The 25362-nt window shown below is 45.9% G+C and overlaps 1 protein-coding gene across 1 annotated transcript in view; it reads left to right on the forward strand.

The window, feature by feature from the left end:
* Positions 1 to 25362, forward strand: part of LRIG1 (leucine rich repeats and immunoglobulin like domains 1) — a 102831-nt gene that overhangs the window by 43691 nt on the left and 33778 nt on the right. Inside the window, exon 3 of the mRNA XM_024556617.3 lies at positions 1261 to 1335. Coding sequence (XP_024412385.2) covers positions 1261 to 1335 — 75 coding nt within the window. The remainder of the gene's footprint in view (positions 1 to 1260; positions 1336 to 25362) is intronic.

The following is a 25362-nucleotide window of genomic DNA, read 5'->3' on the forward strand; positions in this document are numbered from 1 at the left end:
GTAATTGCCGAGCTTCATCCCCAACTGGCCGTGGCAATAAACAAAGCAAATGGGATAACACAAGGCCTTTTTCTTTTCTTTTTTTCCTATTCATTTCTACAAAAGATGGCAATCAAATCATTCTATTCAAGCTAACTGTATGCCTACCTGAATACCGCTGTCATTTTCATGGCCTTGTCTTCAGACAGTGACAAGATGATCTGTGTAAGACGTACTCCCTTAAAAAAATGAGACTCAGATAACCTGTCTAGCTTTACCCCCTTAATTCTGCATCTCAGATACAATTTCTTTTTAGCCCGTCACTTGGCAGAAAGCCTAATCACTGTGCTTTGGCTTTCTTATGGATTTTTGGGCTCACGTCACAAGTCTGATTTTGGATTCTCTTCCCAGATTTGGAAATACATGTCCATGTAAGGAGGCTGGATTGCAGAGCCTCTGGGGGCAGCCCGGGTAACAGTGTTTTGGTTTGCGGGCTTCCCCTTCCACTAAAAGATGTGAACTTTGGAAATACAGATGTAGAGTTTTCCAGCAGGAAGCGAGCTTGGAGAGGGGGCATCTCTGGCCTGCGGAGAATTTTCAAAATGTCTGTGCAAAAATGTGTTTATATGTGTGTATTCCTGGAAAATGTGTCTGGAAGCTCCATCAGAGTTCAAAGAAGCTGGAATCTCAAATAGATGAGAGTCTCCAGTCCAGCTCTCTTGTTACTGCACAGATGAGGCATCAGAATAATTGCCCCACATGTCTAAGCCCCTGAGAACTTCACGTACATCCATCTCAGCTCTTTGTCCCAGTGTGTCACCTTCCGGTAAGGGCGCAGCAGCAGTTTGCAGACCACTGTGTCCAACTGTATGATAACATCTGAGGGGAACGCTCCGTCCCCCTGAAATCCTTTTCTGACTCTTCAGCCCACAAGGAGCACTCTCCTGGGTGGTCTTGGGGCACTTTGTTCTGCACTGTGCATCTTGGCCTGTTGTCGCTGTTCCTGTCAGTGTTGATTTCTGAGTTAGATTGGAAGACAAGAGACAGTCCCTGAGTGTTAATTTCCAAACCGTGGATGTGATAGATAGTTTTTGTGACCTCACATGACTTCTTTCCCTTTAAGAACTCACTTTTAACTTCATCTTTTATTCAGTATTACCATGTCCAACTCAGCACTGTTTTTCTGATTTCCCTTATTAGTATATGATTTCAAACTACTAATTTAACTACTAATTCAAACTACTAAACCATGCAAGTGATTAATTCTTTGTGTTGTTACAGGTATCTCAACAACAATGAGTTGACAGCCATACCGTCCCTGGGTGATGCTTCATCGCACATCGTCTCTCTCTTCCTGTAAGTGGTGCATTTGGGGACTCTGGGCTGGTGCATTTGTAAGTGGGTGGTAAGGCTACAGTATTACCACACTGACATTTGGTGGTGGGAAACTGTTCCTATAGTTACTGGTGAAGAACAGTCTTTCTTCATGTAGTCCTAATGATCATGACAAATGTCTTACATGCTGTTTGGGGGTTTGTAAGAATTAAAATCTAGAAGTTTTGCCTCATCTCTGATTTGGGGAGAAACTGGTCTTTTTAATGCCCAGACGTACATATAGAATTAAATTTCTTGGGTGAATAAACTGGAGTTAAAGGAAACGGTCTGAATTATAAGACTGCAAGCTCATCTTTGTACCAGTGAACTTGGCAACATGATTCACCCCAGCCATGGCTTGTGTGGCTCAGTGGATTGAGTGCTGGCCCATGAATCAGAAAGTTGCTGGTTTGATTCCCAGTTGGGGCACATGGCTGGGTTGCAGCCCAGGTCCCCAGTTGCGTGTGTGAGAGGCAACTGATTGATGTTTCCTCTTTCTTTCTCCTTCCCCTCTCTCTAAAAGTAAATAAAAATAAAATCTTTAAAAAAAAGAAAATATCCCAGACTTCCAAAATCAGCATAAAAGTAAGGAGTTAGTTGTCATGGTCAACTGTGAGACAGCAGACAACCTGCTGCTTATTATAGACAACACTCTGGAAATGGAAAAGGGAGCAGAGGGACTTAAATGAGAAAGGAAGGCAGGAAGGAAACCATGGGGATGTTATTGCTGGAGCAGGTGAGAGCCTGCTCCAGTAGTCAGGTGGAGGTACTTGCTTGTTTTGAAGTCACCCAGAAGTCTTTCCAGATAAACCAGTCATGAGTCTAGTAACTCTCTCAATAGATCCTATTGGCAGGTTCTTCAGCAGAGCACCACGATGAATTTCCTGTTGCCGCTCCAGCCCTGCATACTTTTATTTGACTTTTATTTTGCTGGTGTTGTAACATATTTGCTCACCTGTATATATCTATTCTTGACACTGAGGCTGGGCAGGCTGAGCACAGGGACTTGGCAGCAAGGTGCCATCCATCTCTGTATTATAAGACTGCTGGTGCAGTGTGCTGATCTCCGGGTTTTTCTGGCAACAGGCTATGTTCAGGAGGTGCTCGTCCTTGTAAGACAACGTTTCGGGCTTAACTCTTTCAAGACACTTGTGGGGTTAGGCGACAGCGGTTAGAATTTTGCCCCAGCTCTGTGTCTTGGACAGACAACTTCATCTCTTTGAATCTCATTTACAGAATGTGTTCTTGACCTGTTTTACATGCAGGGAAAGTGAGGCTGAGTTTGAGGAGAATGGGATATCTATGAAATTCCTGTATTGTGCATAGCACATAGTAGGTGTTTGACAGATGGTAGCTGCTGCTTCTGGCTGGTGGATAGTTGTCACACAACTCCTTGTGCCTGGTATGATCTCACCTTTAGGGCCACAGGAGGTGTGATTCAGTTTGTGTTCCTGAAGTGTTGGAGTGAAGGCTGTGGCCTTTTGTCCCAGGCAGGTCTGACTGACTTTTTGTGCCTTCAGCCTCTGTGCCCAGCAACTGGGCTGTGTATAATTACTGGCTAAATTAAATGAGTTACCCCTACCTGTGGTTGATTAAGGATGTGATAATCCCTCGTATGTTCACAGAGCGAAGCAATGGAAGATGCTTTTAACTCCTTGCTACTTAAAAGTATGGTTCCTGGACCAACAGTGTTATTAGTGCTGAGCTCCTTAGAAATCCAGAATCTCAGGCCTCATCCCAGCCCTACTGGGTCAGAAGCTACTTTAACAAGTTCTCCTGGTCATTTGCCCTTTCATTCAAGTTCAGAAGCACTGCCTTTACTCCCCTTACTCCAGGCTTGGTTAGGAAGCCAGGGCCACAGAGAACATCTTTATATTACCAGTGGGAAAACAGAGACTCCCTGAGTCCCTGTAAATTGCAAAATTGAGATGAACTGACACTGCCCAGAAATGCCTATACATCGCCCCTTTATCTGCCCCTGTGCACTGGCACAAGAGTGTGGTGGCAGATACTCTGAGCCACCCCATGCCAGAGATAGGCAGGACCCCCAGCTTGCCCCCAGGGCCTATGTACTTTGAATCCTGCCCTGCTCTGTTGACTAAAAATATATTTCTGTGCCTTGGCCCAAGTGCCTGGAGCAGTGGGGCTGATTGGCCTTGTTCCTGCTTTTCCATTAAGACTGTGTTAAAATATGTAAAGTGGGGGGAGGGGAGCAGAAGAGAAGACTCCCTCTCTGGTTTTGAATGAGTGTGGAAAATGCAGGTTAGCTTTGGCAGCTACCTCTTTGGCCTGAAGCTGGTCTCCATCTAACTTGGTCAGTGATTTCTCTGAAATTATAGGAATAGAAGGGTCCTTACCTTCCTTTTCTCTGTGGGTCCTAATCTTGGATCAGATGCCTGGATGTCATCCTCCAAAGTTAAGCTGGCACCATGACATCTGGGTAGCAGGCTTACAGATAACTTGCTGTCATCCTTCAGGCCTTTCTGTATTTCCCAAGTGGACTTTTGCAGAGGACATGGCAGCAGATGATGGGCAATACTTTCCCACCTGCTGTGTAAAGGCGAAGCATTTAGCATCTCCAGCCATGTAATGGCTTCAACCATTCAGGCTTCAAAGAGCATGTTATACTGATGTGTCTGGTTTTTCAGAACCATAGAACTAAAAGGTGTCACATGTTGAACAATTATTTACTCGGCACCTTCTGTGCCTCTGCAATTGGGGCCTGGAGGCCTTCCCAGGGTGACCTCAAGAGTATTCCCTGTCATCAGATGTGGGAAGCCCCTGACATGTTGTCTGAAAATGTGGTGGGTCAGCTCAGTAAATGTTCACGTTGATAGTACAGTTGACCCTTGAACAATGCAGGATTTTTTTAAAGATTTTATTTATTTTTTATTTTTAGAGAGCAGAAGGGAGGGAGAAAGAGAGGGAAACATCAGTGTATGGTTGTCTCTCACGTGCCCCCTACTAGGGACCCAGCCCACAACCCAGGCATATGCCCTAATTCGGAATCGAACTGGCAACCCTTTGGTTTTCAGGCTGGCACTCAATCCATTAAGCCATACCAGCCAGGGCAGGTTTGAACTGTGCAGGTCCACTTATGTGTAAACACTTTTTTTAAAGATTTTATTTATTTATTTTTTAGAGAGGGGGAAGGGCGGGGGGAGAGCAACATCAATTGGTTGCCTGTCTCATACATGCCCCTACTGGGGACTGAACCTGCAACCCAGGCATCAATCCTGATTGGGAATTGAATTGGCGACCTTTCGCTTTGCGGGACAATGCCCAACCAACTGAACCACACTGGCCAGGGCACTTGTAGCTTTTTTTTTTTCAATAAACAGGCCTTCATACCTGTGGGTTTCACATACATGGATTCAGCTAACTACAGATCAAAAGCAATATTTTCGATTCACTGTTGGGTATCCAAGAATGTGGAGGGCTGACTATGTCTTGGCCTCTGCCATTTTATTTAAGGGACTTGAGCATCTTTGGATTTTGGTATCTGAGGGGAGTTCTGGAACCAATCCCCTCTGGCTACTGAGGGACTACTAGAGTTGTATGTGGATTTTCAACTGCACAGGAGTGGAGTTTGGCACCCCTACCCCTGTGTTGTTCAAGGGTCAGCTGTATAGGTAGTGCAATAGGGAAAAGGTAGACTAGGCATATATATCCTGCTGTCTCAGATAATGTTTTGTATCATTTGTTGAATGAAGGATGAAACACAGCTTTAATATTCCTTCCGTGACTCAGAAACTGAGTTAGGCAATAATGTCACAAAAGAGATATTACTGACCCTGCTGTCCTGTAACACCTATTACTGCTTTTTGTCACATAGCAGAAGCAGCAGGTTTTCGGTTTTCAGCTCAGACACCTGGAATTGTGGACTTTGGCCTCTGGAAGTCAGCTCTTCATCTCTGTGTTACGTTCCTATCCCCCGAGTCTGTGTCAGTGCGCTGGCTCCATGCTCACGTGCTCTGAGAGCCCCAGGCACAGGGTCCTCCTCTGCTGGGTCACAGTTGGGAGGGCCTCGTGATAAAATGGTTTGCCTCTGGCATTACTCTTAGGGTTTCAGGACAGTTTTTTCATGATTTGGGGAACTGGAGCCATTTAGTAGAATTTCAGTTAATTAACACTTTCTGATTAAAGGAATCAAATTCAATTAAAGTATTTGTCACAGAGCAGATTTATTTGCATCATGTTCTGAGGATAATGCCGAAACCATTTGTCCTTAAAAAAAAGCACTAAACTGAAGGAAAGCTTTTAATAGGATTGGGTTAGAGTAAGGGAGCTAGTTTCATGAAATCATTCTCAGAAATAGCAACAGACTTTTGTTAAATGGGGGCAAAATCTGCCATTAGATTTTCACTTTGAGAGGTTTTTTTAAAAAATACGAAGTCCAGGAAATTCCCAGGGCATTAGTAATTTTGTGTGATGCATAAGTGACATTTCTGGTGAAGAAAAATACCCACTTTTCCTGTGGTGGTACTGCACTTGTACCATTGAGAAGATTGGTTACAGGGAAATGGTTGGATTTTTTTTCAGTCCTAGGAGTCAAAAGCATGCTGTGAAATGGACTTTAGTTTTAAAGCAGGGCAGCATTTGTCACTGGCACATTGGCTGGAGCGTTTTTCCCATATGGTGTTGGTCTTTGTCCATGTAACTTCTTTTCCAGTTACTGATGTATTTCAGGCCTTTTTTAAACCATGTTCCCTGTCCCCTGCCTTTGGCTTAGATCAACTAGGGGATCTAGGCAAAGCTCAGTTGCACACAAATACTGTGACTTTACAAGAGTACTGTTAAAATCCCTTAGGTTATGTTGAATATGAAAGCACATCAAAGTACCTTTTACTTATGATCTTGAAAAAAAATTTTTTTTTACATTTTATTTACTTATTTTTTAGAGAGAGGGGAAGAGAGGAAGAAAGAGAGAGAAAGAAGCATCAATGTGTGGTTGCCTCTCACACATCCCCTACTGGGGACCTGGCCCACAACCCAGGCATGTGCCCTGACTGAGAATCAAACCAGTGACCCTTTGGTTCACAGGCCGGTGCTCAATCCACTGAGCCACACCAGCCAGGGCTTGAAAAAATTTTTGAAAAAATTTTTTATTGAGGTAAAACTAACATAACCTAAAACCCATTGTTTAAAACAGTTTAAAGTGTTCAGTTGCACCGCTTTTAGTACATTTTCGAGGTTGTGCGACCATCACCACTATCTAAGTCCCGAACATTGTCATCACGCCCAAACAATACCCCATACATTCCCTTTAAGGAATCACTTCCCCTATCCCCTTCCCTCCGGTACCCTGGCAACCACTAATCTGAAAACTAATTTTTTAAAAAAAATTTATATATTTTTAGAGAGAGGGGAAGGGAGGGAGAAAGAGAGGGAAACATCAATGTGTGGTTGCCTCTCGTGCGCACGCCCACTAGGGACCCGGCCCGCAACTCAGGCATGTGCCCAGACCTGGAATCGAACTGCTGACCCTCCCAGTTCGCAGGCTGGCACTCAGTCCACTGATCCACACCAGCCAGGGCTGAAAACCAATATTTTTAACGAAACTATTTTTCTCTTGTGTTAGCAAATGGACCTGGAAAACTTAGAATATACATGATTTAAATAAAAATATCAGAAGTAGATTTGCCTATATAGTTATATATTTTGCTGTGACCTCTTAGCTGAAGAAAAACTGATTAAATACAAGTCATGGAATATTTGATATCTCTTTATTCTAACTTCCAGAGAATAAAACCTGGAAGGAATGAAACCTGGTGTCCTGTCTGTGACCCCATTGAGAAGCAGTTAGGTGGCAGGAGCCCTGAGTGGAGGTGGTTGTCCCTGAGGCCTTGCAGGGTAGAGGCTCTTCTTGAATAGATCTGCTGGGGAAGTAAAACTAATAGCAATACTGAACTCTCTGTGTGCCTCGCAAGCCCTGTGAAAAAGAGAGGCTCAATCAGTCTTCTTTACAGGCTCATTAATGCGAAGATCACTTCACATTAAAGTGTAATTAAAGAGCAAAGCCTTCAGGGGAGGCAGCAATGACCTGGCTGGCTGCTAATGGATTGGGAGAGGAATTAAGATCTCACAGGACCCAAACAGGGAGCCAGAGAGAAAGGGCAGGACCCTGAATCCACTGCAGAAAATTAGGGTTGTCTTCGGGACCTGAATTAAGGTCGTTATTAATCAGGAGTAAAGCACAGGTGAAATTACATTGAATAACAAATAGTTGGTAGGCATTCCTGAAACTGTGTGTGTGTTGGGGGTATGTGGAGGGCAGATATATTCTCCCCCTAAGGCAGGGGTGTCAAACTCCTTTTCACCGGGGGCCACATCAGCCTTGCGGTTGCCTTCAAAGGGCCAAATGTAATTTTAGGACTGTATAAATGTAACTACTTCTTAACTAAGGGCAAGGAGCTCGGTGCTGCTGCCGGGTAGAAACAAGGTGCCAGGCCGGATAAAACAAGGTGGAGGGCCGGATTGGGCCCTCGGCCCTTGTGTTCGCCACCTGTGCCCTAAGGAGTTGGTGTGGGGTCTCTTGCCTGTCTCTTCAATTAGCTGCCATTCAGACTTTCTCCGTATCGCCTTCTCTCTAGAGGAAGGTCATAATTTGTAGACATAACAGTGTAGATGTTGAAATATTTTTTTACACATGATACTTATTCCCAGAAGAATGAAATAATTTGTCTTAAAATGTTGAGTGGTGATCTTAGTGAAGCTCTTTGCCTGTTGAAACATAGCTGCATCTGTGGAGACTGTAGGTGTGCATACAAGGTGAGGTAGACATAGCAGTTCTCAAGGTGACAGATCATGCATTTTTCCTCTGGGGGAATTTGTTGGGCCACCCACGAATGATCAGTTTAAGAGTGGACTGAGTCATTTTAATAGGTAGAAAATGTGGAAATGGGTAACGGCCTTACCCCATTGTGTTTCAGAGAGGCATCCTCCACCTAAGAACCGAGTTTAGCCCTGCTGGTGAAGGAAGGCCAGCGTTTGCATCTGGGCTGTTGGCACCTTCTTTGCTCTGGGTCTTCTTATGCATTTTCATCGACAGTGTGGAGTTAATAGTGACTGAAACACTTTAGGAAGAAACTGTGAACAAAGTTATGTTTCAAAAGCCCCAAATCAGGTTTAAGTGAATGCCCTTGTTTTTTGAGCAGCCAGTGACTGCTTGGGTTCCCAGGTGTGGCCCTACTCAGGAAACAGCACAACTGGGGAGAAACTATGTCAAGTGGGGGCTGCAGCTGTTCCCCTGTGTCTTCAGAGACATGCTCACTTTTTCGTTATTTGCCCAGATTTTTGCTGGTGTGAATGAATTCTGTCCTCTGGATAAAACATGCCACCCGTTCCTATGAGAGACAGTGGCCTCTCAGTCACCTGTGTGGTTCTTACAGTGGAATACCCATCAGGAGCACCTGATGGCTGGACTCAGCCCCAGTTTCTTTCTTTCTTTCTTTCTTTTTTTATTGTTCAATTACAGTTTGCATTTTCTCCCCAACCCTCCACCCCACCCCAGCCAAACCCACCTCCCTCCCCCACCTCCATCCTCTCCCATTGGTTTTGTCCATGTGTCCTCCACAGTACTTCCTGAAAACCCCTCTCTCCCCACTATCCCCTCCCCACTGCCCTCTGGCTATTGTTAGATTATTCTTAACTTCAATTTCTCTGGTTGTATTCGTTTGCTTTTTTCTTTTATTGATTATGTTCCAGTTAAAGGTGAGATCATATGGTATTTGTCCCTCACCACCTGGCTTATTTCACTTAGCATAATGCTCTCCAGTTTCATCCATGCTGTTGCAAAGGGTATAAGCTCCTTCTTTCTCTCTGCTGCTTAGAATTCCATTGTCTAAATGTACCATAGTTTTTTGATCCACTCATTTGCTGATTGGCACTTAGGTTGCTTCTAGTACTTGTCAGCCCCAGTTTCTGATCCAGCAGGTTTGGGGTATGACTCAAGAATTTTCGTTGCTCACATTTTCCCAGGTGATGCTGCTGCTCTGGGAACCCCCATTTGAGAACCACTGCCTGGGCTCATACAGGGCTGGGGGCTGGGGGCTAGGGAACAAGGTTCATGTATCAAGTTTCTACCAAGCTGATTAGCATTTGGGGGGCAGTAAATTATTTAGACGAATTCCCAATGTCACTGATGTGGCAACAGGCATTTGTTTGGGCTGGTGGGTCTCAAAAGAGTTGGGGGTGGAGGACACTGAGTGAGCATGGACAGAACAGACCTGGCTGTGGCTGCGGGTTAGTGGCCCAAGGTTGTTACAAATTTGTCTCTGCTGAATTTGCTATTTATTGGTGAACAAAAAGTCTCCCCTGCAGCCCTTTACCAGTTCTTACAGAGGAGGGAGACTTGCTGAGTAGCCTAGCTGACAGACCCATTGTTATCTCAACCTAGGAGTATTAAGGACTCTCCTTATAGCCCCACCTACCTGGACAGGGGGTGGGGGGACCAGCACACCATTCACCTCCAGCTGCTGATCAGTCACCATTATCAGATAAATCTTTGCCCTTACCTAAGATTTGATTCATAGTCCTGCTTTGTTCCAGGTGGAAGTTAAAAGGAGCCTCTGAAAGGTGGGCAGTTCTCCCCTGTTATAATGGGGGAATTAAAATGCAGGGCCCACACCTGCCCACAACCCTCATTGTTTATGACCTTGTTACTCAGACCTCCCTTCCTGTTTTCCTGGCCTGCTGCCACTGGGAGGCTGTCGTGCTGGTCTTAAATGGGCAAAGGGATGAAAGGAAAGCTGAGGAAGCCCAGGTTGCTTCATGATGGAGGCCAGGGGCCCATCCACAAGGCCACTTTGAGGTTCTCCAGCATGTCCCTGTGAAGCCCAAGTGAACAAACATTCCCCAGGGACGAGAGTCCCTCCACTCAAGGAACTCACAGTCTAAAGAAAGATGAGTAAGCAGGCATTTGTAATATAAGCAGGGGCTGGGAATACCAAAGGGGCTCCGCACTACTGTCACTGGGTGGCCACGAGACAGGGAAGGTTCCCAGATGCAGTGACTTTTAGCTGAGACGACTCCTTATGTGGAACTCCTTTCTCCACCCCTACAAGTGAGTGTAAGTTTCAGGTGTTAGGTAGATCACCTTGCATGCTTGGCCAACATACTGGTGCTCAGAGAACTGCTTCGAGAACTAACAGAACATGGCCAGTTTCATCTTCAGCCTAGATTGTCCCTCCCCTTTCTACCCCTTGTTGATGAGCAGGCTGGTAGGAAGAGCCAGCCAGCTTCTGTTGGAAGGCAGAGCAAGACCCCTGGTTCTTAGAACTGTAGCCCTATCAGATGCTGGATACGACCCATGAGCCTCAAAGTAGAAAATTAAACACCCAGTTTACAAAGAAAGCAGCCCTCTATCCCAGGAACTTTGCAGGGGTTCTAGAGTGCAGACTGCCTCTTGCCTGAGTCTGAGATTTTCACCGGGAAAGGAGCTGGTATGGCCTCTGCTATGAGCCTGCCAAGTTACACACAGTCGTGACTTGTCATTTTCCTCCTTTTCTTTTTCTTTACTTCTTTGAAAGTGGGGAGGGGTGATGAGCAGCCATATGAGCGGTACATCTGCAAGTCATTTGCTGCAAAAGTGAAGTGAACACCAGCTGTAGGGTCTGCAGAGCCAAGGAAGGGGAGTGTGATGGAATAGGAGCTCAGCCACGGAGGTCACTGCCTTTTTTGGGAACTTGTAGCTCAGGTTCTGTTGATGAGATTGGCTTTTGTCTTGTGTTTGCCACCCCCCATCATTTTTTCTGATGACTGTGTAAGCTTTAAATATAGTCCAAGATCCAGTGGGAATAGGATACTGGCAAAGCACGTGTGGTCTGGAGGGAGGTGTCCCTGCCAGCAGTGGTGCCAACACCCCCAGCGTCATGGGACTGGGGCCTGCAGGCAGAACTGTTCTGTTGGTTGCACAATCTCCCATGTGAAAGGAGCTGGCCCCTGCCCATATCAACAGTCTCCTTCCAACTGGGACCACTTCCTCCTCCTCCCCTTGGCCCACTTCCTGCAGGTGGTTTCTCTAATCCATTTACTTCTGGGGAAGCCTTGTGAGCCTGTACACCTAATCCGAAAATGGCTGGCTTGACTTTGACCCCAATGGTGACCTCGCAAAGAAGGCAGAGCCTGTTATGTCTGCTCACACCTGGGAGCCATTTTCAGCTTTTATAGCCCAAGTGGAAGAAATGTGTTTGCATTTATATCCGGCCTTCCTTTCGTAAGGCCTGTCATTATTAGGTGATCGAAGGGAGTATTAGATTCACCCTACTTGTTCAAAGGCAAGCCTTCAAAGATAGAATAGTCTACTCAGTGTATTAAGATGAGTCATACAAAATTGCCTATTTTTTATAGTTCAAAAAGGGTCAAAGTGTTGGCAGTCTCCTATGGTTCAGTCTTTTGTGATGAAAATTACGATGGTCTGCATACGAGATATACTGGCAATTGGCAGGCACTGCTCCACGTGCCTTCCTGGGCCCCGTTTCATTGATCACCTCTGTAGTCCCAGGAGACACAGGGTCTGTCATTGAGCACATTTTACAGATGAGGCATCTGACACACAGAGAGGGCAAGAAACTTGCCAGAGGTCACACAGGAAGTGGCACAGGTGAGTCTTGATCACATTTCTCTGTATAATTGGGAATATATGGTCTGGGAGCCTAGGAGGGTCTTGTTATTTCAAGAGATGACATATCAAATTGTGTTAGGAGGGGGAAAGCCTCAGGATTGTGACCAAAAGGCTGCAGGTTGCCCTGGGGCAGAGCTGAGAGGATCCTTCCCTGTAAGGGCAGCCTGTGTCTCTTAAAGTTGTGTGCACTTCTGTAAGGTTGGCCTCATGTAAACTTACCGTGGGCAGCCTCGGCAGGATTTTCATTAACTGATGCAGAGTAATAGCAAGTGCTTCTGAAGACCCTGAACATTAGGTTGACCAGCTGCTCCCCTGGCCTCCTAATCACACCCACTAAGTGATAACCCCCTAAGCGAATAACCCACTAAGTTATTCTGAGGCGGTGTGATCATCCATCTGTTAAGGGCATAGTGAGGGAAATCATCTTGTTGCAGTTTATACAGAGCCCAGACTTGTTCGATGGTGCCATCAGCTTCTGACATAGGCCATGTACCCTCCAACATAATCACTTCAAGGCGAATTCCTTCATGGTTTCCTCACTTCCTGATGCCTTTCAAACCCAAAGAGCTGAGATAAAGGTGTCAATTTGTGGGAGTTTCTTTCTTCCCATCTTCTTCAGCCAGTAGATGGAATGTATGATGGGAAGAATGACAGGGGCATGGACTGTCAGCTCCCATGGCCTCTGCTCAGCAGTCTCCGCATAGAGTCTTTGAGGACTCAGAAATAGTCTGTGGTTGGGAGGCTGCTGTGGAGTTAATTTGTAAAGGCCAAGTAGCTGAAGGAAAAAGGTAGGTACAAAGGGGTCTCTTCACCTTATTGATTCCTGCATCATTGGGCTTTATGGAGAGGGGGTGGTACTGCAGAATGGTTAAGAGGAGGTTCTGGATCAAACAGATCTGGGTTTGAGTCTTGCCTTCATCACCCCCGCTGAGTTCTCTTATTTATCGATAATAACAGGGTATGAGGAGGATTCACCAAGTACTATGTGTCCTCAGTACCGTGTCTGGGGTCTAGTGAACGTGTCCCAAGTGGTAGACACATTTTTATCACTGACAGCTTTCTCCTCACTGCTTTCTGGGTGTGGCGGGGCTGATCCCACTGTGGCTGCAGTGGTCCGAGGGGTTTGGTGGTCTCCACACAGAACCAGGAGGCTATTTACACCCCTTGGAAACAGACCTTCCTTACAGACTCCCCTGTGACTCATCTATGAACTAGCTGAGGCTTGTAGGTAATCCCCATGTTTGTGTGTGTACATTAATTCCTGTTGTAGGAGCTTTGCATAGACCAGTAGGGTTCATTTCTTTCCTCTTTTCTCATTGCCTGTACCTGGGGTAGGTGCAGCAAGCAGGAAAACACTACGCAAGTATGAAGTAGTGGCTCTCATCCTCTGCTGCTGAGGACAATGACCTGAGGGCTTTAAAAAGCCAAGATGCCCTGGCCATATCCCACACCAATTTTTGGCAGGAGGGACATTGGACATAGGCATTGGTGTTTTTTGTTTTTTAAAGCTCTCCAGGTCATTTCAATGTGCCAGAAGTTTTAAATGAGCCTCAGTTGGGTTATTGCAAGTGTGAGGTATTGTCCTCTAATTCTTTCCTTTACCTCTCATACCTATCGCTTAAAATGTTGCCCTGGCTCATCCCCTTTCTTTTTCTCTCTAGGTAGAGGAAAAATAAACACTAAAGTTGGCCTTCATTTTAACCCTGATGATCCTGAGGGTCCCTTTAGGGGTTTTAGGTACCTCTTTCACCATTGATTTAATGGGAGGGCACTGTGATGTTAGCCACTTAACATACTAGGAAACTGCTTTTGCCCTTGTGGCATTTGGTCTGATTAGACACGACCCCCTCATTTGATGATCACAGAATGTGAGTGTGGATTTGGCATCTAATCTGGGTCATTTATTTCCCCTGAAAGCCAGCCCACCCAGATCTCACATGCAGTCTACCTGGAAGTCCGAGAAGTCCTGTTACGATGGTGGGAAAAAAAACAAAAACAAACCTCCCTATGGTAAAATAATAGGCAAAACTTACTAAGTTCAGGCTTTTTTAAAAATAATTTTGAAAGTAAGATTTAGCTCAACTTTCTTTTTTATAAAAAAGAATATGTAAATATATGCTGTAGAAGGTAAAGGTCCCCTCTGATCCCACCCAAAGTTGTGTTGTAATGTAGCAAAATTCTAGTGCTAACATTGATTAAGATAATTTTGTGAGGCTTGTGTTTAGAATTGGACCCTTAGATGAGTTGCAAAGGATAATTAGAATTTTGGAAATGAGGAAAAAATTGCCTTTGGACTTCTTAGAACGTGATATTTTCTCCAAATTAAGTGTGTTCTTTTTTTATAAGTAGAAGAACAGTGGTTATCTGCTTGGTAACTGTTGCTTGGTTCTGGGAGTCAGAGTGAGGACTGGCTGTCCCTGCCCATCAGCCCTTTTAACACCTGGGGCTCCTTGTAGGTCAGGCTGGCCCCATCCCCTCCCCATTCTCTAGCGTATTGACAAGAGCCCTGATTTGGTGATTCTCCAGCAATTATGTGGCTCCAAATAAGAGTCTTAAGGCCTGTCTTCACTTTCCCCTGTTCCCTAAAAAAGAGCTCTAGCTCCTGAAAGATTCAATAAATTGTCCAGGGAAATGGATTCAGGAAACAGAGTGCTGCTGTGAACTGTGGGCATCATCAGAACGGTTTCCTGGCAAGGTCAAGGTTCATGCTCTCCTTGCCTCTCATGTGGCTGCTCGTCCTCGGGGGTCGAGGGGTTGGGAGAGAACCGTGGTCCATTCTTTGCCCACTCTAGCTGGATGTTGGGATATATTTGGTGACTCACCATCCTCTTCTCAGGACATCACCCTACAAGTACATCCTACTTGATGGTCCCAGAATGCAGGTTATTCTGCAGTGTGGTGGTGGTGCTAGGGAGTAGGAGGCAGCATCTGGTCCTCAGTGTGTATGGCCTCCATCTTGTCAGCACACCGGTGTTCAGAGAAGAACCAGATCGGCAAGTCAGCTTCTAGCCCTGACTCTACCAGGCACCTACTATAGGACCTTCCACAGTCATCCCTCCTGTTTGTACTTCTGTTGTCTCAACTCCAAGGAAAGGGTCTGGTTCCCCATCAGCCACACTTAACCAGGGTCAAGAATACACAGGGCTACTACCCTCCTGTAGACTGGGTGGGGGCTGGGGTGTGTGTCCATATCTATTTGAGATGGCTGTTGTGGGGGACCCACTGGCTCTGAAACCCTGGGTTCCCAGTAGAGGCTCAGGTGCGTGTGAGTTCTGTCTAGTGGGCCAGCTGTGCTGTGTGCACCGGTATTGAGAAGTTTGGGTAAATGATGCAGGGATACAGCATCCTGGCCAGCTCTTCTCGTCTACTGCAAACCAGAGACATGCACGTCATCTCTAATGGGGTTGCTCATGGCCTTGGCTCCAAAGGCACCCAGGCTTGGTCTTTCTTTGCCTCCCCATGTGTCTCCCGGAGACCTCTAACCTCATCCCTTCCCATTTCACACCTCACCCAGGGAAGTACCTGCCTCATGGTTGCCCCAGTTAGTATTTGGTGAAGAAATGAATGAACAACACGTGTCTTTTGTGGCTTCCTCATCACCTATGAGATAAATTCTCAGCTCTTTCAGAGTTGGCCTCTGCTTCTATTTTCTTGACCTCTTTTTACCTCCTGCCTTGAATTTTACATCAAACTACATAGAATGAAAGCCCATACGGACTGTGTTTGTCAATTCCATGCCTTGTTCATGTTGTCACTTTGGTCTGGAATGGCTGTCTTCCTAACCTGCCCCTCCTCTACAAAATTGTGTCCCTATCTATCAGTGTGCCCATCACATCTGTCTTTTCCTGTATCCTTGACTCGTGTGTACCTTTGGGGGCATTGGGGCATGGGGTTAGGGGGATGACCATACTGCAGTCAAGTTTCCTTTTTCTTACAGCAGCTGTACATAACACATTCCATACCTGTTTGAATGAGTAAGTCAATTCACTAAATAGATGGGTCAATCCAAGAATAAGTGATTGTGGAGTATAGGGCAGAAAGTGGATAATCCTAGACACTTATCATCAAGGTTTAGAGATAAACTTGGGATGGGTATTAGCAGAAATTGTCTGTTGTTGGGGGCTCCTAGAGGGCATGGCTCTTTTTCAGCCAAGAGATGGGACTTGCTTTCTTAGTTTATTGAAAAGCTGGGCAGATGTTGATAGAGAAAGCAGTAGAAACTGCCCCATGGTAGGCAGGGGTTCCCATTATCCAGGTTTGACCCCTGCTTCCTTGGAGCAGCTCTCTCAGCCCTGGTTTGCCCTTCCAGTGGCATTGGTGCGTCTGCTCACCTGTGAGGGGCCAGGTGGTTTGGGGAACGGTTTTTTCTGAAGTGAAGATGAGTAATCACTGCAGGTCCCCCCGTGTGTGCAGCCCATCCTGACTACTTCTCCAGTGTAGTCAGATCGTTCAGAAAACCGAATTAAAGGTAAGCAGCCTTCGTTGTTATAGGACGTGTCAGAGCTTTTGATGATGAGGGACAAAACATGGTGTCCCCACATAATATGAGCTACTTGGAACTTTTGTTCCGTGAGATGTTAACAGTTACTTCATGAAAAGGGAGCCTTGTTTAGCAAGTACAGAATCAAGCAGAATGAAAGATATCATTATTAGAGCCCTCATCAACACTTTTCTTTGGCTGACCTGCTTTGGGTATCTGCACCGGCCCACAAGGGAAGATATATGCCTCTGTCCCAGAACCTTTTCATGGAACTGTGCCCATTGCTAGTGTTCCAGGGATGGTGCTTTGGGGATGTTGTGTCTGGCAGTGCAAGCCTGACCTGTGTCCGCACCATCTGGGCTTGGATGCCCAGCAAGCCCTCCTGCTTGGCCAGGTTCAGTTACAGGGCACAGAACTGGATGGTAACTCCTGACATACCAGGCAGGGGCCACACTGGTCTAATAAGCTTTATCAGCAACACCTTCCTCACCAGGGCCTCCCCCAGCCCCCGCTCCCAAATGGTGGGAAGTAATTAAACAGTGCATGCATGTCTCTAGATTTCAGAAACCTCCCAGAGCCCAGCAGTGTTTGGTGCTTGACCCTTCACAGTGAGTCATACAGCTAAGTTCCTGCAGATTTGAAGGAGATGCTGGAAACCAAATGATGTAGCAGCATATTGGCTGTCTGATTTCACCCCAAATTCCACCAGATCCTTTACTTGATTCCACTGTGATATGTTTTTTGTTGGCTTAATTAAACTTGTTTTGAGCTAGTTGTAGATTCACATGCAACTGTGAAAAATAATGCAGAGAGATCTGAGTACCCTTAGCCCCGTTTCCTACAATGGTGACATCTTACAGAACTTGTTATAACCAGGATATTGACCTTGATACACTCAAGATACAGAAAATTTCCATCCCACAAGGATCCTTCCTGTTGCCTTTTTATAGCCACACCCATTTCCTTCCTGCCCCACACCCTTGGCAGTCTCTAATATGTTCTCCATATTTGCAGTTTTTTCACTTAAAGAATGTTATTTAAATGGAGTCATGCAGCATGTAACCTTTCAGGATTGGCTTTTAGGGTTGGCTTTTGGGGTTGTAGTATGTATGTACCACACCTGGTTTAATTGTTCACCTGTTGAAGGACATCTGGGGTGTTCCCAGATTTTGGCTATGACAAACAGAGCTTCTGCGAGCGTTCATGTATGGGTTTCTGTATGAACTATAAATTTTCAGTTTTCTGGGATAAATGCCGTGGAGTATAATTGCTGCATTGTAGGGTAGTTATGTGTTTAGGTTTTTAAGAAACTGCCCAACTATTCCCAGTGGCTGTACCATCTCATGTTCCCACCAGAAATGTGTGAGTGGCCTGGTTTTCCACGTCCTGGCCAGCGTCCGGTGGTGTCGGTTTCATAAAATCTTAGCCTTTCTTGTAGGTGTGTATTGACATCTCATTGTGGTTTTAATTTGTATTTCCCAAATGGCTGATGACTGAGTATCTTTTCATGTGCTTATTTGCCGTCTGCATATTCTTTTTGTTGAAATGTCTGTTTAAGCCTTTGGCCATTTTCTAACTGGATTATTCAGTTTTGGCTAAGTTTCGAAAGTTCTTTCTTTATATATTCTAAATACTACTTCTTGGTTGGATATGTAATTTGAAAATATTTTCTTCCAGCCTAAAGCTTGCCTTTTTATCTTAACAGGATCTTTCACAGCGGGAACATTTTTAATTCATGAAGTCTTTTATGCATTGTGCTTTTAGTGTCAAGTCTAAGAACTTTGCATACCTTTAGTTTTCTCCGTTGTTTTTTCTAAACATCTGTACACTTAGGTTCATGATGATAGGATTTCTAAAACACAAAGCCAAGAAGAAAACTGAAGTTTGTGGCTTCAAGAAAGAAACAGAGCAAGTGTTGGGTCCTATAGGAACCCAGAACAGGCGAGATGAGGGGAGGGTGTGGTTCTGGGTGGCGGCTGATGTGCTGGAGATGGTGCCACTTTGATGTTGTAGCAGGTCTTACCATCTTCAGGGTGGATGAGAAGGACGGCATTAAAGGGCCGACTCCTTAATTCCAGCTGTACACATCCTTAACCCTCCCAGAGTGCAGTGAGAGCATATGCTGAATGAAGGCTTGGGAATTTAGGTGGTTAAAAGATATTCTAAATCATATGATCAGGAGATCAGAAGTCTTCCAGATGGGAGAGGAAGCTGGCCTGGTTTTATTTTTAAAGGTGCATAAGTGGCATCTCTTCCCCAGAGGGAAAGGATCTTGTCTTGGAGGCTGCAGCCAAGTACTGAAGGAGCTTCCTTCTCTGTTGAAACTTCAGAGGGAAGCTTGCCTGGGTGGCACAGGGAATGTGCCAGTGGCCCTCTCCTTGCCCCGAGGGCATATCAGGGGCACCCTGGCACCCACTGTCCTGTCTCTGTCTTCATAGCCAGTGGCCATTGGATACAGCTTCGTGTGTCTCTGTCCCTACAGAGTGGTACACCCTAGAGTCAGAGGGTACCTGGCCTTGCATGCTGGTTAGTTGGGTGACCCCAGATCAGGGCCTTACCTTCTCTGATCCTGAGTTAGGAGGTGCCTTCTCTGGCATGGTAGAGAGTGATAAACAAACAGTTTCTTTGCTCCCTGGAGAAAGCCCAGTTCTCTTCTGTCATATCCACTCCTATTTAGACACCACACCAGTCATCTTAAGTGTAAGTAGGGGCAGTGTGGCTGTGCTCTGCAGTCACTGCGTGCAACATCTTAGAGCTTGTGAAGGCCATGTGTGCCGGTGTGGGGCAGGGGGCTTGTGCAGTGGCCTTAGGAGGATTTGTGCCCTCTGCATGTGCAGAGTTGGGTCCTGCCTTCATTTGAGCCACAGATTCCAGTGGTGGGGATCCTGGTGGATGCCAGGAAGAGCGGGGAGGCACAGGGTGCTATTCAGAGAAGTTCTCTTCCCTAAGGGTTCTTCTGCCCACTTCTACTATGAGGCATTCCACACCCCTAGTAGGAGTGTGGGATAAGGATTTACATCTGGGCTCCAGTCCCAGCCACTGCCTTCTGCTGCATTAACCTGCCAGTGCCTCAGCATCCCCGTCTGTGAGATGGGGATAGTAATGATGTACTCCTCTCAGATTGTCGTGAGGATTAAATGAGCTAAGCCAGAGCCAGGCTCCTGGTAAGCACTGCCATTTTAGATTTGAGACCACTGTTCTTGCTGTTATGGCTCCTGCTACTCCAGCTACCATGTCTGCTAAGAAAGAAGTGTGGTGTGCTCCGAGGTGTAGGGTTCACTGCCCCCATGCAGCTGACTCTGGTGTTGGAACTACTTCAGGCTCCTGCAGAGACCCCAGGCCTCCACTCTACACTCTGGCTACAAAGGCCCTTTGACATTCTCACCCTCTGGAGCTGGCTGAGTGCGTGAGAATGTTAGGGTGCAGGGGGAGCACCCTGTACTTAAGAGGAGCCTCTGGAACCCAGCACTAATCTGCGTGGTGAGGGAGTACGGGAACTCTGTGTGGTGGCCCTGGGGCCCTGCCCCGCTGGCTGTCCTTGAGGAAAGGCCCTGTTTGCTGTGCCTGCCGGGAAGGCACTCTGCCCTGAGACTGGCATGCAGGCCCGTTTCTAAACATAAGGATCAGGTCCCAAAGGTCAGTGTCCAAGGTTGTATTAACTGCTTTGTAAAATGTTGATTTAATTTATTTACCTATTTGATAAACACATTAAAATAACATGCCAAAGAGAAGAGGGGAAAAATTTTTGTCATCATCATACTGTGTTGGCAGCAATGTATAGTATTGCCTACCTTTTTTCTGCCGACATCTTTGAGTGGCAGGCATGTGAAATCAGCTCTCCGTGCTGCTTTTCACGTGAGCACAGTGGTGTGGGAGAGTCTCCTGAGCACGCGAGTGCGGGGGCGCTCACAGGTGCTTGGTGTCTGAGGCTGGCGTGGGAGGGTGATGTGAGAAGGAGGCTATGTTTCATTTGGAAATTTTGAGTAAGGTCACCATGTTGTTTCTCGTCGGTGATTCCATTTTTTCAAGTCCTGGTTGGTGAGGTCTAGGAGGAGCAGAAACCACCGTAGCTGGTGACAAAGCCTGTTGGTCTTGGACTCTATACCACCCCAGCCTCATCCCAGCTTCCAGCAGTGTTTATGGACTGGGAGAGAGGGCTTGCTGTCATGTCTCACGGTGAGGGGTGGGGGGCTCTCCCACCAGACCCATGTTTGGGCAGGGCCATCAGTTTGAGGAGAATCATCCATTGCAGCTTCTTCACACCCTCCCAAGAGGGGCCTTGTGCACGCTACTGCCCATAATTTCTAAGGTTTGAGCCTGGCCTTAAAGGGTTCTCTTACCGCCCTGTTGCTGATTGCTGCCTTCTCTCCACCTGGCCCACTGTTCTTTGCCAGGAACAGTAGTAACTCAGCTACTTGAATCTGGGTGATTTTGTGCACTAGATACGGGGTTAAGCATTCAGACTTTCCTCCCTGCTTCCCCTCAGAACCAAATGAGAACAGATACACGGACCTTGGAAACTCACTGAGAAAGAATCAGGTGAGTCCAGGTCAGCTGTGGTGAACCCACAGGCCAGTGCTGGTGCTGGGGTTGATTCCACGTAATGGCCTCACAGCATGGTGCTCAGACTCTTGGGTTATGGGGCCTCCGATGTGGTGGAGAGGACCACCATCTGTGTCCTGGGTGTGCGGGCCAGCAGGGTGCTGGGGGAAAGGGGAGAAAAGGAGAAATCAGGGATGTGCTGACTTATTCAGAAGGTAAAGCCAAGAGAAAAAACAGAGTGGCCATGTCAGCCTTGACCAGAGCAGAGAAACAGGCTTTCCGACCCAGGGTTGCCCATACATGGATGGCAGTTCAGGTGCAGGGAGTTCCTTATTCCTGGCTTTCCATCTCCTGGCCTGACTTGGTGCCACTCTGTCCTGCCCAGAGGTCAGGACAAGTTACCTCGCACTGTCACAGAACTGATATCACTCCCCTCACCTCCCCCCATCAGCCACCCTCAGGAGCCCCTGCCAGTGTTAACAGGCACAGCCTTTCTCCCAGGGGAGTGCAGTTCAGATGAGACTCAAGGGCTTCCTCTGGTCCATGGTGTATGATCAGAACACTCCCAGCTGAATTCCTTGTTATCCTTCTCTTCCGGGGCCAAGGCAGGAGCTGGGGAGGTGTCTGTGCAGACAGAGACTCAGGCCAGGCTGCTCTTCATTGTCCCTCACTGCTGTGAGGTGGGCAGGGACGGAGGGAGTGTTGTCCACTGCATGACAAGAGAGCTCTCACACCTTTGCCAACCCTAATCAATGAATGCCTGTGTTTGGGGTTAAACTGAACTTGGGAAATGTACAATTAACCTGAAAATTCATTTTGACATTTTCTTTTAAACATGTCTGTCAGCTTCTCTACCTAAAACAGTTAATTGTATACTTTTTAAAAAAGTTTTTAATAGGATGGTTGATCTTGGATCCGAGTGTTTTTCTTTTTTTCTGAATAACATTCCTTTGTTCGCATTTGTGGTGGTGAATGTAGGAGACTGAGCTAAAGTTGTAATTCATTTGTTTATTCAGCAAATATCTGTTAGATGCCTTTTGTGTTCTAAGTGTAGTCTTGGGTGCTAAGAATTTAGCACAGAAGATCAGCTAAAATCCCAGCGCCTGTGCAGGTTACATTCTAATGGTATAATGACCTCAGGACTACTTAATATCTGAGGAGGTTTGGTTTTGTTCTGTTTATAATCTATAGAATTTCAGAGCAGTTAGAGGGTTTACAGAAAACTTGAGCAGAAAGTACAGAGACTTCCCTCCTCCTCTAGTTCCTAGTCTTACTAACATCTGCATTAGTGTGGTGCATTTGTTACGATCGATGGGCCAATATTACAGTATTATTAACTAAACTCACAGTTTACACTAGGGTTCACTGTTCGTGTTGTACATTCTGTGGGTTTCCACAAATGATTGATAACACATATGCGCCATTAGAGTGTCAACACAATTATTTCAGTGCCCTAAAGATCCCCTGTGCTCTTCATCCCTCTCTGCCCCCAAACCCCAGTTCCTTAGTAGGTTTTATTATTGTTTTTAGTTTGTACATCTTAAAATAGAATGCAGACCCCCAATAGTTTAGACCGAATGCTGATGATTTGTAGCAATTACTGGGTTGAGTCACTGTAAGTTTCACAGACCCCTGGTGGCTAACTCCTTACCATGCAGGTTTTGTCATTCTGGATCTTGGGCTGAATGTGTATAAGCCAGTGGATAGGAGGGCTAAGCCAGGTTGCACATCAAGCTGCCTGGGCCACACATTCTCATGAGGATGTGACATCATGTTCTCTCTGCAAGTAGTTAATTAGTAGAGTTCATTGAAGACACTAAGGGGAGGGTGAAGCTAAAGAAGTTAGCAGTTGGGAGGTTGGTCGACACAGTCCAGTGCTGACTTTGGAGGGGGTGACCCTGCCTGGTGGAGGCTGTTTATCCCGCCACTGGGCCCCTCTTGTTTTTTATCCGATCTCCACCTGAATAAACAGATCCAGAATGTTATCTGCAGCCAGGCTGAGAAGCTGCCAAAATTCCCCAGGGACCTAGTGATTCACCAGCAGTGGGAGGAGGAAGAGGGAGTGAGCAATAGAGAGAGAAAGAGACCTGCTTATTCTGATTCTCATTTCCTGTCCAGCAACTAACCCAGACTGCGCTGTTCCTACGAGGCACCCGTTTCTTGGAGCAAATTATAAATGTATGCAATAGAAAATATATTTTTTTGTTTGTTTGTTTTTAAGAAGATGAACATAAAGCAGGCTAGTGAGAGGGTGATGCTTTCAGCTTTCATTCTGAGAAGAAAACTTTCTTCCAAGTTGGCCTAGAAAAGCTCTTCTGGACTTACTCTTTTTAAAACCCCTTTAATCTTCACTTTCAAGTTAAATATTGGCATTAGTTCTCATATCAGGTACATTCACCTTATTGTTTGCCAATTTGGGACTTAGAATTATTCTATTTTTTCCTTTTGTGGTGCTCATTAGATCCCCAATTATAATAAGATAATTCTGTTTGACACCAAGATTAGATTGAGCTTGGCCTTGCTCTGCACCCCCAGGCTATATTCCTCATGCTCTTTGTGGGGGAGGGGTGCAGGACGGGAATGCAGGGGAATGAAGTAGCATGAAACAGGGCGCTTGGATCAAATGGCTTTTCAGATTCAGTTCAACTTCGGGGAATTTGGTTTGAAAGAAAACTATCCAGTGTCAGCTAAGGCCACACTATAGCAATGCCACACCTGGACCTGTCCACCTGCCAGAATGTAAATATGCACCGAAGGTCTGTGCAGGAGACATGTCTGTGTTGAGAGTTGTGATTTTTGCAGTAACCCAAACTGGAGATAACTCACTGTCTATCAAGATTAAAATGAAAAACAAATTGCTGTATATTCCCTCAATAGAAATATTATAGAAAAATAAAAAAGAATTAACTGCTGTTAATGCAGCAGTGTGGCTGGATCTGACACTCATAATGTTGAGTGAAAGTAGCCAGGTGTAGAAGAATTTATATGGAACAATTCCATGCATGTAAAGCACAGATATAGGCAAAATTAAGTGGTAGAAATTAGAGGTTCCCTTTAAGAATAAAAATAGGAAAATGAGAGGAGGGAGGCTGCTGGGATGCTGAAGATGTTCTGTATCTATTTCTTTTTATCCTCATCCGAAGACCTTTTGTTTTCATTGCTTTTTTAGAGAAAGGGGGTGGGGATCACTGAAGTGAGAGAGAAACATTGGTTGCCTTCTCGTATGCACCCTGACCAGGGATAGAACCTGCAACTTGGTTATGTGTCCTGACCAGATATTGAACCCATGACCTTCCAGTCTACGGGACATCACTCCAACTGACTCGGCCACACTGGCCAGGGGGAAAATGTCTGTACCTTGCTTGATCTGAGTGGTGGTTACATGGGTGCAATACATTTTGTAAAAATGCACTGATCTCTGTACTTATCATTTATGCACTTCTCAGTTTGCCTGTGATATTTCATTAAGAACATGTATAAACAAACAGAACAACAGTGGACCTCATGGCCTGTTTGGTAGAACTTTACTATTCAACAAAAGAGAAATTGCTGTTTTCACATGTGCTCTCAAAATGATTAACATCTTTTGGCACTTGCAGTAATACAGAAGCCCTGTTAGGTAGGCAACGGGGCCACTCTGCCCTGCACTGAGTTTGGTTTTTTTTTTTTTTTTTTTTTTATTGTTATTCAATTACAGTTGTATGCCTTTTCTCCCCATCCCTCCACCCCACCCCAGGTGAACCCACCTCCCTCCCCCCTCTCCACCCTCCCCCTTGGTTTTGTCCATGTGTCCTTTATAGTAGTTCCTGTAATCCCCTCTACCCACTGTCCCCGCCCCCACCCCCCACCCCTGCCCTGGCTATTGTTAGATTGTTCTTAACTTCAATGTCTGGTTATATTTTGTTTGCTTTTTCCTTCTATTGCTTATGTTCCAGTTAAAGGTGAGATCATATGGTATTTGTTTTACACTAATGAATATCAGGGTCACAAATCGTCTCATACTATGTGGATTCCACATATGGGCTGTAACATTACACTGTAGCCCCAAGTGACACTCAAGGATGCATGCATCTTCCCATTTGTTTGGATCAGACCTTGGAATGCCTGCTTTGGGGGACAGTGGGTTAGACACTATGGTGCAGAACCATAGTAAGAATTATGGGGCAGCACAGTGATGGACCTGGTACAAAGTGCTGCTGCTGCTCAGAGGCTGCCCAGTGTGGAACTAGAGGAACTATGTCTGCAAGGGTCACTGTGGGGAATAGGAGCAGAGGGAGGGTAAGGAGTGTTGGCAGGTATATTATAATTTTTTCTCATTTCAGGGCTAGATTGATTACACTATTTCTTAGCCAGAGGTTCAAGC

The sequence above is a fragment of the Desmodus rotundus genome, chromosome 8 (assembly GCF_022682495.2).
Source record: "Desmodus rotundus isolate HL8 chromosome 8, HLdesRot8A.1, whole genome shotgun sequence".
In the NCBI taxonomy this organism is placed as follows: Eukaryota; Metazoa; Chordata; class Mammalia; order Chiroptera; family Phyllostomidae; genus Desmodus; species Desmodus rotundus.